This window comes from Marmota flaviventris, chromosome 12 (assembly GCF_047511675.1).
Source record: "Marmota flaviventris isolate mMarFla1 chromosome 12, mMarFla1.hap1, whole genome shotgun sequence".
Classification (NCBI taxonomy): domain Eukaryota; kingdom Metazoa; phylum Chordata; class Mammalia; order Rodentia; family Sciuridae; genus Marmota; species Marmota flaviventris.
The window spans coordinates 79,527,650-79,544,402 of record NC_092509.1 but is presented as its reverse complement, the minus strand read 5'-3'; the positions used below and the strand labels follow the sequence as shown (position 1 = coordinate 79,544,402).

Below are 16,753 nucleotides of genomic sequence, written 5' to 3'. Positions count from 1 at the left end.
TTGCACTTGGAGGTTTTTGTGGTCTTCACAAAGTAAGGTGTGCTCAGATACTTCCACTCTGTCCCTGGGCCTCACCCTCGTGGGACTCCTGAGATAGTGCTGAAGTTTAGTCATAGGTTGGGGATCAGGGGTGGAGCAGGGTGAGGGTTGGGTATGGGTGAGGGTGAAAGGTGGGGTGAATTCCCTTGCAAATGCAACTTACTCATGTTTAAAAGCTAAAAATGTAAAAAAAAAATGCCTTGGGGGATCATGAATGTGAATGTGAGTTTGCGCCCCCCCACCCCATACCTGCAGTCTCTTGGCCCTGAGGCCTGCCCTTCGTATGCTTGCAAGTCCTCTCATCCTTGGGCTGAAGGTGCACAATCCTTCCTGCTTAGGGTTGTGTCTGTCACCCAGGAATGTAGAGGACAGCTGGACTTCTCAGGAGCTCACATACCCCTTGAGCAGAGCCTTGGAGATATAGGGTGGTGTACCCAGGATGACCACCAGGCGGCACTGCCAGGGCATGAGGAAGCCCTAGGGTATAGCCTTGGCAAGGCCAGTCCTGGCCTGGGAGTTGAGAGAGCGGATCCTGGTCAATCCCCCAGCAAATGAAGCCCTGTCGTAATTCCCGCTGCGTGCCACAGACCTCCACCTGTGGGGAGGCTGCCCACAGTTAGATCTTCCTCCATTAGCATCTCTCTGCCATCATAGCTAGTCACCTCCCTGGACCTCAGCCATCTCTGAGGTCCAGTGACTGCATCACTTCCAGGCATCTTTAGGACTCTAGTTTTTGGCAGGTCTGGAATATTATGGGGTACTCCTGCCCCATACTGTGGACGTGAAATGAGGTGGGGACTAGGGGGAGGGTCTTTGAGGGAAGAGACACGGGGAAAGAGGGCACTTGTGACTGCTGCAGTGAGAAGATGGACAGAGGGCAGTGTCCCATTCTTGGTCATTACTAGGACGTTAAGTTCTAGATTCCTACCACCCCTCCTCCAGGCCCTCGGTCCTAGAGCGTTACAGAATGTAGAGTGACCTTCTTGGACCTGGCCTTTGTGTGACTTCAACAGTTTTCCCCTTAAAGAGAGAGAGAGGACAGAGAGGAGAGAAATATCTTTCTAGTGTCACAATATCCATTTTCCCCCCTGGTACTGGGGATTGAACCCAGGGGCGCTTTATCACTGAGTTACATCCCAGACCTGTTTATTATTTTATTTTGAGAGAGGATCTCACTACACTGCTGAGGCTCAACCTTGAACCCTAACCCTCCTGCTTCAGCCTCCTAAATTGCTGGGATTACAGACGTGTGCCACCATTCCTGATAGTATCCAGCCATTCTTGAAATATTCATTAAGCACTTACTGTGTGCAGTCACCATGCTTGATGCTGGTGGTGAAGAGATGTTCTGTTATATATTGAAAAAAAATATCAGTTTCTTTCTGGGCTCAACTCTGCCCCATGCTTCATGTTGGCTGTGTGATCTTGGGCACTTTACTTGATCTCTCTGAGTCTCAGTTTTCTCTCAGTAAAACAGGACGTCAGCACATATCTCCCAGAAATGTTGTAAGGATTCAACTAGATGATGTATGCCAGTGATTGGGCACACACACAAGTCTCTGAGTAAACTTGGTCACCTTCCCCTTTGGAAAGACACGCCCCTTGGACATATGTGCGCCTGTCCCTCATCTCTGCCAAGCCCATAGAAGGCATCATCCTGACCCAGAAACCCGTGTCTTGGCAGCAGCTTCTTGATCCCCACATAGGCATTTTTAGAATTAAACCTTAAAATATATATGTATACACTTTCTGACCCTGTCTGTGTTCCATGCCAAGCCATCAGTTGAAACCACAGAGCAGCTCACAAGGTGACGCTCGCCAGGATAAATAGGCATTGGCAGCCAAAGAGGTGACACCAATACTGGACAGAGTGCAGACTGCTGGCACAGAGGCCTGCCATTTATCCCTGTTCCTTGCCACCAGCATGGAGGGCTGGATACTTGGCATTGGCCATGAGAATATGGGGTAGGGGGCAGAGCAGATCCCCCAAACTGGGAAATGAGAGATGGCTGGGCCAGGGTGTGGAGCTTGTCCTAGAGAAGGTACCTCAAAGGCTCTGGAGAGGGTGGCACAGCATGTACTCTGCCCACCTCACGCGGCTTCCCTTGGCCAACAATCATGGCAGCCAGTTGCCAGTGACCTGAGCTCAGTCTTGAAGAAAAATACCACTCAAGGGATTCAGAAACGTGTCCTGTGACCACCAAAAGGAGCTGGCTCTCCAACTGTGTCCATGGGTCGGGGAGGGACAGAGGGGCAAGATGGCTCTTGCAGAGGGCTCAGGAGGCAATATGGATGGAGGGGAAGGGAAGTCTCTAGAGAGACAGAATTCCCCTGTTTTCTCCATTGTTTCACCTTCATCTGTCTCAGTCTGATTCTCGTGCTGCAGTCAGATCTTCCTCCAGTAGCCTTGGGCGATCATAAATGTGAATGTCAGTTTGCGCCCCCGACCCCAAGGAGGCATTGGCGTGGTGGGTGGATTCCATTCAGTGACTCTAGACCCCAAAGTAACAGATAAACCATGGGGCAGGGGCAGGTCCTCTTGGTTAGTGGCCTCGGGGCCTAGCATGGGGCCTGACACCAAGCATATGTTTGATACAGATTTGTTGGATAGGTCAATGGAATGGAGAAGGTTCTTTGAGTTCCTTAGTGCTCAGGTACTCCTCAGGCATTTGGAGTTGATATTCACCCTGGGAAGGAGAGGAGATAAATTTCTGATTGCTGTTGTAGAATCTCATCTGTGCAGGCTAGGATCATCCTGCCTGGAAACCAAGGTGGAACCGAATGCCCCTGATCCTTTAGGATTCGGAGGCCCCGCACATGCCTCCTCCTCACTCAGGATTCCACCACCTCTGTGGGCTCTGCATTGCCTGGAACTTAGTTCTGCTCCAGAAAATGACTGCTCCTCTCTTACGTCTCCCCTCCAGCCACCTTGCCTTTAGGACGCTCTGTGGGAACCATCTTCCTTGAACCCCACAGAGGACCTCAAATGTTCCCAGTCAAGGCCTGGGGCTCCAGTATGCAGCTAACTGTTAGCATCTCTTCCTAACTGTGTGATGAGTGACACGTTGGTAGATTGAAATCTGGTAGGAGTAGTTACACCAGAGCAGTTGGCAAATATGACAGTCACGGAGGCACCTCCTCCAGGAGCCTGTTGTTTAACACTTACCTGCGAATTGCTGGAGAGGCCTTTTCAGGCAGATGTTCTTGCTGACCTCAACCATGGGAAACCTTGCCCATGACTTCTGCCGTGAGAAGCAGGGCCTCCCCCAAACAGAGCCAGAGACAGATCCGACCACCTAAGGGATCTGAGGGCAGTACACCAACAGAGGCCACATCTGCAGCTCCTGCCAAGGTCAGGGCTTCAGAGGGTCCAAGGGCACGTGTCCAGGGCCTTTCAGAGGACCTGCTTTGCTGGCCATCTTTAAGGAAGACAAAAAGCAGGTGACTAACATGCCCAGGGAGCCACCTCTTGGGTAAACGATCAGCCTCCCCTTTCCTGTGCCCCTGCACTCAGGAGAAAGCCCTTTCCATTCACCCAGCTCTTTCTGCTCTCTCTGCCAGACCCAGAGTCCCAGAGAAAGAGGACAGTGCAAAATGTCCTGGATCTTCGACAGAACCTGGAAGAGACCATGTCCAGCCTGCGAGGCTCCCAGGTGACTCACAGGTAAGCTCAAACTTTAGAGGATCATGCTCTCGGTCATCCTCATCTGCTCCCGGATCTGGTGGTCAGGGCTCCGGGGGTCTCCATATCTCCATTAGGTATCACAGGCCAGCCACACGGCCTGCTGTGTGACCTGCTGTGAGCACAGTTTTCAGAGCCCCTCAGAGCTAGCCCTGCCTGGAACAGGGTATCCAGCATCTTGGCAGAAGCAGCTCAGCTTCGTCTTATCTCTGCTTGAGTTTGAGCCTAGATTTTGCTTAGACGAAGTAGTTTCAAAATGGCTAGGTAGGGAATGGGGTGCTCAGAGTGTGGCCTGGTGCTCACTCTCCCTCCTTAGACCTCAATTTCCTCATCTGTCAAAGGGGGCTTTATTTACTAAATATCCCTCATGTTCCCCAGGTCCCACTGTTCTACAATTCCAGAATCCATGCCCTCCCAACATCTGGGGCTCCTCACCCTCCCAACATTGGAGACTCCTCCGTTAGGTGCCCTCTCGTCTCTTCCATCCCCCTGAGAGAGGCCTGAGTGCTCCGCAGGACCCACACAATGTCATTCATGCCCCATGGGTGCACCCGTGGTCCAGCCCTCAAGGAGACCTCAGTCCCTCCAGCTGTGTGGGGCATGCACCCCTCCCACTGCACCTCTCCCTGGAGCAGAGTCCTGGCTGTGGCCTCCAAGTGATTCAGATTTTCCTCTGGGCTCCTCTGGGCTGCCCAGATGAGCTCATGTTGTCAGCTCCAAGGAGGGCAGAGGGCTGGGCTAAGCTCTGGGGGTGAGGGAGGGAGAGTAGGCAGCCAAGGTTGGGAAGTCCTGGGGGGTGGACTCGGAGGCTGTGTGAGGGTCGGAAGCCTCCCCAGTTGGCCTGGAAGAGGGTTCCTCCCCATCTCCTGGGATCGGAAAACTGACAGCAAAGTTGGGACATAGGGTCAACGGGTAAAGAGCTTTCCTTAGCCCAGTGTGTGGCCAGCCCAAGTATCCAAATGCACACTTACGTCCCCTCAGTGACAGAGAACTTTGTAAGCATTTAGTCCATGGTGGGTTTGCTGTGACTGTCGTGGAACTGAACTTCATCCTCAGGAGCTGCCACCCACTGGCCTAGTTCTTCCGTCTTCTTTCCACTACCTTCCCCATCCCCACTCCAGTTCCCCACTGGAAAGTTCTAGACCTTTCCTCTCAGACATCTAAAATACTTTAAATGATAAAACCAATCAAAGCATCCATTTTCTGGGGTTACGCTTCTGCTCAGGCCAGCAAGACTCTGACTCCTGAAAGGGAGGTGATTCTCGTGGAGACCTAGGAAAAATGTGGATGAGAGTCTCCAGGGGCACTGGGACTCAGGCCCCCTTATCTCTGTCTCCCATCACCCTCCCTCTATCCCAGAGCTAGAAACTAAAGTGGGCTCATGAGTTTAGAAACTCAATGGGTAAAATCGTGGACATGTTCCTTCCCCTATCCTGGGAAGTTGCTGGAACATCTCTCAGCACCAAGTCACCCGCCAGCCTCATGCCAAAGAAGCTAGAAAGTGCTTAGTTGCTGAAAGGGTCACACCCCAAATGACTCACCCACAGAGGCCGGGCAGAGGCAGCCACGCCAGTCTCCCTGTGCCCCTGCCTCTAGCCCCAGCTTCTGCTTGGGTATAGCTGAGGGGGGCTGAAGCCTTTGTGCAAAGCTGACTGGTTTGGCAGAGTGTGTGTGGGGCCTCTGGCTCCTGTCTCCCTTTATAGGAAAGGGAACCACCAGCCTGAGGCTGGATTTTCTGTTTACCATGGACCCAGAGCCACTTCCTCTCTTAGCCATTGGTTTATACTATTCCGGTTCCACACACTTGGTTAGCCGACACCAATTCCCTGACTTTTTATGGCTCCTTTAGTTTTAAAAGTGCTTTCCATCAATCAGCCAGTCCCTTTGCCCTGGGGTACACAGGACTTATGCATATTTCCTGACTAGAGAAGGACCAACTGAGGCTGGGAGGGAAGGCACCTGCTGGGTGGCACAGGCTGGGAGCAGCTGTGGGCCCACGTGGCACTGGGCACTGGCCTTCAGAGCGAATGCAGCCTCATCCCTGAGGGGCTCTCTGTCCAGAGGGTGCTGCCAGCAAAGTTGCTTTCAGCCAGGCACTCCCAAGGTAACTTTGGACTCTTCCAGAAACCTTTATACCCTTGCTGCTTCCTGTGTTTCTACTGGAGAGAGTGTAGGTCAGGGGCCATGGCTGGAGAGGAAATGAAACTGTTCCCTGCAGAGAGGCAAGTCTGGGCTAGTTGTTGGGCTGGAAGTCAGGAACTGAGGGTCTGGGCTAGAGTGCCCCCTGCTGGCTGAGGTCTAGAGGTGTGTTTGGGGGTTACAACAGAACCATGAAAGACAGGAAGAGAGACTTACTGTGCAGAGAGCTAAACAAAAGGCAGGCCAGGAACAGAACTGAGGAACCCGGATGTCCATGCAACGCCTCACCTCTGCACAAACCTCTTACCACAGTCTAAGCTAACTACCCAAGCCCACTGCCCTGGAGAACTTCCCATCCGTCAGCATGGTCACCACCATCCTCGTCCTCCTTCCCTCCCCCCAGTGGTCATGGTCAGCTTGTGTTTATTAAGCATTTACTTTGCAAGGCCCTGGGCTGAGTCTTGTGATGAGAACATCCCACTTCTTATTCAGCAGACTTGTTGTGGGGCTGCTCCTCTTTGACCCACAGCTGGTCACCAAGTACACCCTAGGCTCATGCCAAGTGCTGAAATACAGCAGTAAGCAAGGGAGACGGTCACATCACGGCCACAGTCTCTGGCTTCAGGGAGCTTCCATTCTTTCCAAGGAGATGAGGTGTCCAGGTCCACAGTAACCAGAAACTAAAACATCACAGTGTGTGACATAGGACTGCAGAACACAGTGAGCCTAAGGGCTGCTGGGGATCTGGTGGGGAGAATCCAGATGTGGACGGGCCAGGAACATTCAAGAGGGTCAGACATGGCAGTCACTAATTGTCCTACCCACAGGACCCCATTCATTGTGCTGTGTTTTTTTTTTTTAATTTTTTTATTTAGAGATAGGGTCTCACTGAGTTGCTTAGTGCCTCGCTATTGCTGAGGCTGGCTTTGAACTTGTGATCCTCCTGCCTCAGCTTCCAGAACCACTGGGATTACAGGCATGTACCAAAGTGCTTGCCCCCCCGCCCCATTGTGCTGTTTTGAAGGGCCATTGGCTCCCTCCAGTTCTATTGAGGAAAAAAATAAAATCCTGCTATTTTCAGGTCCAATAAAAATGATTTTAGGGGATTTTCAGGTTTTTCAAGGAACTTTTAAAAACAAGAATAGAAAATCAGTGTCCTCCTCCAGTCCCAACCATGAGATCGGTGAAGAAATGGATGCATTCACCAAGCAGATTCTTTGCTTTATGTACCCCCATAGGTTGCCTCAAACCCCATTTCATTTTCTCAATCCTGTCTGACTTCTAAGCCAAGGGAGAGAGACCCTACCTAAGGTTGCCTTAAGCTGGCACCACTGTGAGGCTGGGAATGATTGGTCTCAGTCTGAACCCAAGTCCAGGCCACCTCTGCAGCCAGATCCCAATTGTATTTCCTCTCTGCAGATTCCCTGGCCCCTGAGGAGACATTCCCCGCTCCTCAAGCCCCTTGACCTCTCCAGCCTCAGGCCTCTGGTACTACCTGGGAATCACTTCCTTAACCTGGCCTTGCAGGGCCTGAGGCTTGGGACCCTGGGCATCCTGCTTCACCCCTGGCCCACTTCCCCTTTCCTCTCCTAACCAGTGGACGCTATTTCTGTTCCCCAGGGAGGCTCTGTTTCTTCCTCTGCTGCCCTAGGCCTGCGGCTGGGCCCAGTCTTCCTGGGGACCTGCTGCATGTCTAAAGCTTTTCCTAGGCTCTTCACACGCCAGGCTTTCCTAAAAGATCTGCTGTCTGGGGACCAGCTAGCCCTCGGCTCATTGATAGAAGAAAAGAGGGGATGGCTATAACCTGTATAAAATGAATAGTCAAGACTCTGAGCTCAGGTGACTTGTCCCTCCTACTTCCCCTGGAAGGTCTCATTTGGCCTCTTCTCACTGAGGGAGCACCTTCTATGTACCAAGCACTGTCAGATCTGGTCATCTGTGGTCCTCCCAACTCCACCAGCTCTTAGGCTGTTATCCCCACTGCACAGATGAGGAAATAGAGGGTTTGCAAAGTTACTTTCCTTGGGCTCACTTGCCAATAAATGGCCAAATCCACATTACAAGCACAGGCTCTTAGGAATTCGCTGGAGTGCTTCACCAGCTGCTTAAACTCATTTTCCCTTGACCACCTGAGATACCTTGTGACCAGGGTGACCCAGGGACCTCAAGGAAAAGCAAGAATCTCGCATGTGAGAGAAGGCATCACTGGGATGCAGCGAGGAGACAGGGCACAGCTCTGCGCTCACTAAAGGAGTGCCCTTTTGCTCTCTGCCCAGCTCCCTGGAGATGACCTGCTACGACAGCGATGATGCCAACCCGCGCAGCGTGTCCAGCCTCTCCAACCGCTCCTCCCCTCTGTCTTGGCGCTATGGCCAGTCCAGCCCACGGCTGCAGGCTGGTGATGCACCTTCGGTGGGCGGGAGCTGCCGGTCGGAGGGGACGCCTGCCTGGTACATGCACGGGGAGCGGGCCCACTACTCCCACACCATGCCCATGCGCAGTCCCAGCAAGCTCAGCCACATCTCCCGCCTGGAGCTGGTCGAGTCCCTGGACTCGGATGAGGTGGATCTCAAGTCCGGCTACATGAGCGACAGTGACCTCATGGGCAAGACCATGACAGAGGACGACGACATCACTACTGGGTAAGCACAGGAGCCCCTTCGCCAGCTGGAGTGAGAGGCAGTGGAAGGGGATGTCTTCAAAGTGGAGTGGACGATTTGTGGTGCTGTTGACCAAAGGGGTCTACGTAGGGCTTCTGTGTACAGGTTGCGACCGCCTTCACTGCAGTGATTTGATGCATTTATTCTAGACCTGAGGGTGGTGCCTGGGGCCGGCATATGAGGGCCTGATTGGTCAGTAAAGATGCCTCTTCCTTATTGGCCCTATGCCTGCCATTCTGTGGAAGGCCCCACCTACTTCCCTGGGTCCTCTGCTTGCAAATCTGGATCAGTCCTGGAAGCGTGGGGCCCCTGCACATGCCTGTAATTCCAGCAACTTGGAGGTTGAGGCAGGAAGATCTTAAGGCCAGCTGGGCAACTTAGTGAGATCCTATCTCAAAATAAACAAATAAAAAGAGTTGGGGATGTAGTTCATGGTAGAGAACCCCTGGGTTGGGTCCCTAATACCAGCGGGTAGGGAAAACTCTTAGTACCAGTTCTTCTGCAAACTTTGTAGATCCAGGACATGCTAATCTGCTTGCCTATTTGCAAAACAGTCTGAAAATGAGCTTGTGGAGACAGCAGGAGTCAATCAGAAAGTGGTAACAGTAATGCTTCTTCCTTTGCCGGGAGTTTGCAATCTCCAGTCCCCTTCCTTACCCTGCGACCTCTGGTCTCCTTGGGTTTCTGCCTCTGCAGATCTTGTACCCATAGCTTCCTAGACCCCACCCCAGGCTAGGAATGGGTAGCTTCTTTCCTGAGCTTTGCCCCACATGGACCCTCTTCTTCTTATCTTTTTCTGTCTAAATCAGCAGGGTTGGGCCTTTGGAAACAAGCAGGGCAGAGGTAGCAGTCTGGGAACTGAGGGGAGAGGACAGGAAGAATGAAGTGCTGGGGGGCCTCTGCTGTCCTGGCCAACCTTCCAAGCCCTGGAGACCAGGAAGCTGTTGAGATCCTGCAAGTTTCCCTGGGGCATCTCTCAGCTGACTGTCATTTCCATTCCTCCTTGGTTTGCTGGGACCCCAAAAAAGCCACACCAGTATCCCTCTCCCTTTACCTTTCAGGGACTTAGTATCTTACTACCAGTAAAAATCTCCTACTTGAAGGGAATGGAAAGTAGCCCCTCAGAAAAGACTGAGAGCCAAGCTCCAGGCAATCCGCTGTTCCTGCTGCATTCCCACCCCTGGGAATAAACTTGGCGGGGTCTGGTCAGGGCCTGTCCAGCTGATGAGGCTGCTCTGGAGCAAAACAACTGACGCATGAATGGGGTTGTTTACTGCCTGTTAAATCCCAGGGGCCAGCCAGACCTCACGCTCAGATCCGCCAGCATATGGCCATGAGCTGGGCTGTGCTCAGCATCCTGTGCTGGCAGGAAGGAGAGCGAGGTGCCTTGGAGGAGCTGCTGTACACAGCCTCTGCCCCGAGGAAGCGTCAGGTCCCCTTCCTCTGAGAGTTTCCAGCTGGGCAGGGCAGAGGGAAGCGCAATGTTGTGGGGCTAGGGGCTCAGAAATCTCTCCATGTGTGGGAAGGACTGTGGCCTCAGTCCTACGGGGCTCCCAGAAAGATGAAGGTAATGGGAATTCCTGTCCTCGGGGGAGTCCCCAGACTGATGGAGGTGAGAGCTCCCTGAGAGTCCCACCCCCCACCCACCTTCCCCTGTGTCATGGCAGACAACTCCCCATGTGTGGAGAGAGCACCAGAAGATACGGACAGACCCTGGTCTGAGGGAGGTGGCAGGACTGCTGGCACTCAACTAGCTGATGAGCTTGGACACATTAGTCACTTCCCCAGGCTTTCATTTGCTAAGTGCAGACCACAAGAGTACCACTAGCCCCAAGGTCATAGGCCCATGATGAGGATTGAGAGAATTCACACATGTTAAGCACTCAGAATAATTCTTGACTCCTTGTAATCACTCTCTCAGTGTTAGCTACTGTTGTTATTGTTGTTATTAGAGCCCAGACAGATAGGGAGACACAGTCCTTGTCCTCAGGTAATGTGTAGTCTCACCAGCGCTCCACTGAGAGTCAGCAGCAAAGTCAGATTCAGTAGCAGTTCACCAATCTGGGGCCATGGAGAGCAGGGTGTGGGGTATGGGATGCCACAGGGAGAACAGGAAAGGAAAGACACTATCCATATGCTAGCACCCTTTCTTTTCTTTCTTTCCTCCTCCCTTTTTTTTTTTTTGGAGTGGGGGGAGCAGTACCAGGGATTGCACCCAGTGATGTTCTATCACAGAGCTAAGTGGCCAGCCCTTTTTTATTTTTTCTTTTGAGACAGGGTCTCACTAAGTGGCCAGGCTGACCTTGAACTCGAAGTCCTGAGTTACTGGAATTACAGGTGTGTGCCACTGTGCCCAGCTTAGTTCCCTTTCTTTATTTGCCTCCTCTGGACCGTGTGTGTGGTACCTCTAAATCAGTAAAAATAATAATAATAATAATAATAATAATAATAATAAAGAGTCCTTGAGGCTGGCATGAATAAGAACTTGCCCTCCCTGCACACCCACCTGTCGGAAGCCCAGGGATGCCTGGAGTTTGCACGAGGAGCACAGGATAAATTGTTAGCACAACCATACACACAAAGTGGTCCACACTGTAAACTGCAGTGCTAGTGCCCCCGATAATTTCCCATCTATTTTTTTTTTTTTATGGTCCGTCTTCAGTTAGCAAGAACTCGTAATCCCAGTTTTAAGGTTTGTCATTCAATTCCCTGCCAAAGCTGTAAACATGACCACCCTTAACGGTACTTGGGAAATCACAGTGGAAGGGAATCAATTTATATTAGTCAGTAATTAGAGTGGAAACAGTCCCTCCTGGATCCTGTGTTTTCATGGTTACCTGTTGTTTTTGCTTGCTTTTTTTGTTGTTTGGTTGATTTTTGTTTTTGATGAGACACCGAGCATCCTGGATTCCAGCAAATCTTAAACTCTGCAAACCTGAGCTGCCCTCTCTCAGACTTCTCAGGGTCCTCCTCTCCCCACTCTGGTCTTTATCCAGATTTTGTCAGTTAGAGAATGTCCTCTTCCTAAGAAAACTGTTTTTCCCATTCAGAAAATGGGTTGGGCTGGTCCCTGGAGGGGCCGCCTTCAGCACTTCCCTTCTCACCCACGTGGTGACACTCCCCCACATGGTGACACTCCTGGTCCTCTGCTGTAGGCCAGGGCTGCCTGCCAGCTGCCATTCCCAGGCGCTCCCAGGGCTGGGCCACCAGACAAGTGCGGCTGATTGCTGGGCTCCCTCCTTCTCCACTGGGTGACACAGTGGGCGCCAAGCGATCCCGCTGAGCCGGGAAGGATGACCGTGACTCTGACCCTTTTTCAGTGCTCTCAGTTATCTGCTGGGGGAGGGTGCCCTGAGGGTTCTTCCTATGCCACTGTCAGCTTCTGACCAGCTCCTACTCCATCCAGACACCACGCCTCTTCCCAGCTTGCTTGCCACTCACACGAGGAAGAAGGCAAATTCTCCAGACAAGTCCACAAACTAGAATGAAGAGGGCAACGCCAGCTGCCCCGAGAATCACACATTTTCAAAAGTTTAATATTAAAAAATGTGGTGCTTGCCTCGCATGCACAAGGCCCTGGGTTCAATCCCTAACACTGCCAAAAAAAAAAAATAAAGTGAAGTGTACGCAATGTTTATCATTTTGAAGTGGCACCGAGTACATTCACACTGTGATGCCACCATCAAGGCCACCCATCTCCAGAGCTTTTTTATCTACCCAGACTGAAACTCCACACTCATTAAACAATGCCTTCCCTTCTCCACCACCTCCAGCCCCTGGCCACCTCTGTTCCACTTTTTGTTTCTTTGAATTTGACTACTCAAGGTAACTCCTATAAGTGGAATCAGACCATATTTGTCTTTTTTTATGACTGGCTTATTTTAACTAGCATAATGTCATCTAATTCACCCATGAGGTAGAATGTGTCAGAATTTTCTTTTTGAAGATTGAATAATATTCTGTTACAGGTGTATACCACATTTCATTTACCGACTCATGCATTCATGGATTGTATTACCTTTTGACTACTGGAAATAATACTGCTAGGAACATTGATGTACAAATATCTATTCAAGTCCCTGCTTTCAATTCTTTGGGGTGGCATTGTGGATTGTCTAGTAATTCTGTTTAATTTTTTGAGGAACCATAAAGACTGTTTTCCACAGAGACTATATCATTTTACATTTCCTCCAGTTTTATTTTTTTTTTACATCCTTGCTGCTTACTAATTTCTGCTTTTTTTAAAAATAAAATAATGGCCATCCTAACTGTATTAGTCAGCTTTCCCCTTAATGTAACAAAATGCCTGAGATAATTGGCTTTAAAAGAGGAAAGGTTTATTGGTCTTACAGTTTTAGAGTTTAGGGGCCTATTTTGGCAAGGGTGGTGCATCATGGTGGGAGTGCATGGGGAAACTATTCATCGCTGGCTGTACGACAAAAGGGAGGCAGAAGACACCAAGATCCCACAACCCCCTTGAAGGCACACCCCAAAGACCTAAGGCCTCCCACTGCCCCCACCTCTTAAAGGCTCCACCAGGAACAATCCTGCAGCCCATGGGCATTTGGGGAGCATTTAGGATTCAAAATATAGCACTAAAGTATTTCGTTGTGCTTTTTTAAAAACTATAATTTTATTTCTGGCTGGGGATGTGGCTCTATGGTAGAACACTTGCCTGGCATGCCTGAGGCCCTTGGTTCAATCCCCAGCACTGCAAATGTACACACACACACATAATTTTTAATTGACATATAGCAATTTTACATATTTATGGAGTGTGGTGTGATATTTCAGTGCACGTATACAATGTGTAGTGATCAGATCAAGTAATTGGTATATCCATCACCTAAGACTTCTATCATTTCTTTATGTTGGGAACGTTCAAAATTCTATTTAATACCTATTTTGAAAATTACAATTAGTTATTGGTAACTATAGAATATTAGAAGTTATTCCTCCTATCCTGTTGTAGCACAGAACATGACACAGTGCTAGAGTCCCTGTCTAGCATGGGTTCAATCTCCAACACCTCAGAAAAAAAGAAGTTATTTCTCTTTCCAATTGCATTCTCTCTCCATCCCTCCCTCCCTCCTCCTTAGCCTCTGATAACCACTATTCTGTTCTCTTCTTCTATGAGATCAACATTTTAGCTTCTACATATAAGTTAGAATATAATGTTTCATTCATGTCACTGCAAATAGCAAAATCTCATTTTTTATGGCTAAATAATGTTACCTTATTTGTGTATATAGTCACACACACACAAACAAACACACACACACATATGTGTACATGTATATATTCCACATTTTCTTTGCCCATTCATCCATCAGTGGATACCTAGGTTGATTCCATATCTTGGCTCTTATTAATTGTGCTGCAATAAAAATACAAATGCAGACATCAAGTAGTGGAATGGTCGGATCATATGGTAGTTCTTTTTCTGAGGAAACTCCATATTGTTTTCCATAATGACTATACTAATTTTCATTCCACCACATCCTCACCAGTGTTCGTTACTTTTTGTCTTTTTGAAAATAACCATCCTAATAGGAATGGTCTGGATTTGCATTTCCCTGCTGACCAATAATATTAGCATCTTCATGGTTGTTAGCCATTTGTATATCTTCTTTTTTTTTTAATATATTTATTTTTTTTAGTTCTCAGCAGACACAACATCTTTGTATATGGTGCTGAGGATCGAACCCGGGCCGCACGCATGCCAGGCGAGCGCGCTACCGCTTGAGCCACATCCCCAGCCCTTTGTGTATCTTCTTTGGAGAAATATCTGTTTGAATCCTTTGCCCATTTTTTAATTGGATTATTTGGTTTGTGTTGTCGAGGTGTGGGAGTTCTTTATATATTCTGGATATTAATCCGTCATGAGATATGTAATTTGCAAACACTTTCTTCCATACTGTGGGTTGCCTTTCATCCTGTTGATAGTATCCTTTCATTCACAAAAAAAGGCTTTCTGTTTTTTTGTTTGTTTGTTTGTTTGTTTTTGTCTGGGGTTTTGTTTTTTGAAAACAAGCTGCCAGGTTGTGTCTTGGGCTCAAGTGATCCTCCTGCTTCAGCCTCCCAAGTAGCTGGGACTACAGATGTGTGCATCTGGCTAAAGTTTTTCATTTTGGTGAAGTGCGGTTTTTCTGTTTTGTTTCTGTTTTTTTTCTTCTTCTTTTTCCTTTCATTGCCAGTTCTTTGCATGTCATATCCAGGAAGTCATTGCCAAATCCAATGTCATGCAGCTTTCTTCCGTTTTCTTCTGAACTTTGTAGCTGATGGAACTTAAAAAATAATAATAATAATACAGATTCCAAGCCTAATCTCGGACCCACCAGTGTGGAATTTCTGCTCCCCCAGGAAGCCATATTTTTCTAAAGCTTCTCAGTGGTTTTGGACCAGTCTGCCTTCTATCTAGTACAAACATCCCTGTAGTGTCCCTGACAGCCAGTCTTTTGACTTTGGCTTGCATGGGCACAGTGACAGGGAGCTTATTCCATTTCACGTGGAATTAAGTTCTAAGAAAGTTTTTAAATATTCAGCTGAAATCTGCTCCACTTTTGCCTATGAAATCAAACACCATCACTGGGGAAAATAGAATAAGTGTAACTCCTCATCCAAATATGTCAACACATACTTAACAATTGCTCAGATATTTTTTAGACACCCCCCCTCCCCATTTTAAAAAAAAAAAGTCCCCGGCTTATTTCAGTACTTTGTAAAATGACCCAGTTTTCCAGACCCCTCATTGTCCTGGTCACCCTCCTCTGGAAGCTCTCAAGTTGTCAACTGTCCTCTTAAATGCTGGCACCTAGACTGATCCCCTGCTTGACACTAGAAGTAGTCCTGCCAGGGTAATTCTCAAATCATGACACTGCAGACAACTTCGAGTTGGCTGCTGACTGTCCTAGATGACAGCTCGGGCCATTTTTACCACTTGAAAAAAAAGAAAAGGAATTTGTTTTTCTAAAAATAGGAAGGTCTGGAATTTAATCTAAGTAAGAAGATAAGTCTCCTAGCCATCTGTCCTCCCCATCCCTGGCATCCAGGGTTGGCGGGAGGGAGTCAAGGCCAGGAGTCTGCAGAGGTGGTGCAGATGTTGGGGATGGGGCCACAGGCTTCCCAGGTGGCCAGGAGCTTGGAGGCCCTCCCATCTCCCCCAGCCGTGAGTGGGTCTGCCTCTCAGCAGCTCCCTTTCTGTCTGTGGTGGAGGTGGTCTAGATGGGCTGGGATGGGGCTCTGAGGCAGTGACCGGTGGGAGCTTGCAGGCCAAGTGAGCAGCCATCCTGCCAAGTCCCACAACTCCAGAGAGTGCTGTTCACACTGGACAGAGGTGTGCCCCCTGCAGCCCCCGCAGGATGGCTGTCCAGTGACCCATGCCAAGGACCACGGAACCTCAGCCAATGTCAGCAGGCCCCATCTTGGGGGGGCTCTGTGTGTGTGTCCCGGGCACAGCGGGCTTGCGTGGAGACTGTCTGCCAGGCCTGTGGCTCTCAGGTGGTTCCCTGCCCTCGTGTGTGGCTGGGCGTTCCAGGCTTCTGTCTCCTCCTTGCCTCCCCCCTGCTCCCCCAGCCTGTCCTCTTGAACTGTGCTTGGGGGCTCAGGGACAGATGGGATTCGTTTCCTCCTTGGCTCTCAAGTGTCTTGACGTTGAAAAATGTCAAATAAAATAAACTGTAGGACTCTGCCTTCTCCCAGGCTGGCTCTTGGACTCCCAGAGGCAGTAAGCTCAAGCCTTAAAGAGACACTTCAGCCTGGTAGTGAAGCCTCTGCCTCTGCAGCTCCTCTTGGGAAAAAGAGCCCACTCACTGCTCTTCCGCTTGGCCATATCTGACTCCCAGACCCCAGGATGCCCCGACCAGCCACTTTCAGGGATGAGAATTGTCTTGCATGAACACTGGGATTGCACAGTTTGTATGAAGAGAACCCTTCTGCGTGTGAATGGACAGGAAAGAGTCGTTTCTTCTTCTGCCTTTGACTTCTCTCTTTGCTGCCAGTTCTTCAGCATCCCGCCTGGTAGGCAGATGGACCAGGTCTGTTTTTTGCCCCTGAAACACAAGGACAGAGGCAGGGAGTGATAGGGGGATGTCCTGGCGAGGACCCAAGGCTCAAGTCCAGAAAAGAAATTTGGATTCTGCCCTTAAAGAACTTCAGATCGAAAAGGAAGGAAAGATGCTTACTGGACCCACAGTAAAGGAAAGGACACAACGATTGTTGCCTTGTTTGAGGA

At 49.7% G+C, this 16,753-nt stretch overlaps 1 protein-coding gene across 8 annotated transcripts in view; it reads left to right on the top strand.

Annotated features, from left to right (window-relative positions):
- Nav1 (neuron navigator 1) overlaps positions 1–16,753 on the top strand; it is a 257,283-nt gene that overhangs the window by 156,939 nt on the left and 83,591 nt on the right. For all 8 annotated transcript variants that reach the window (XM_071600188.1, XM_027945578.3, XM_027945576.3 and 5 more), the window contains 2 exons: positions 3,601–3,703; positions 8,137–8,502. In XM_071600188.1, coding sequence (XP_071456289.1) covers positions 3,601–3,703; positions 8,137–8,502 — 469 coding nt within the window. The remainder of the gene's footprint in view (positions 1–3,600; positions 3,704–8,136; positions 8,503–16,753) is intronic.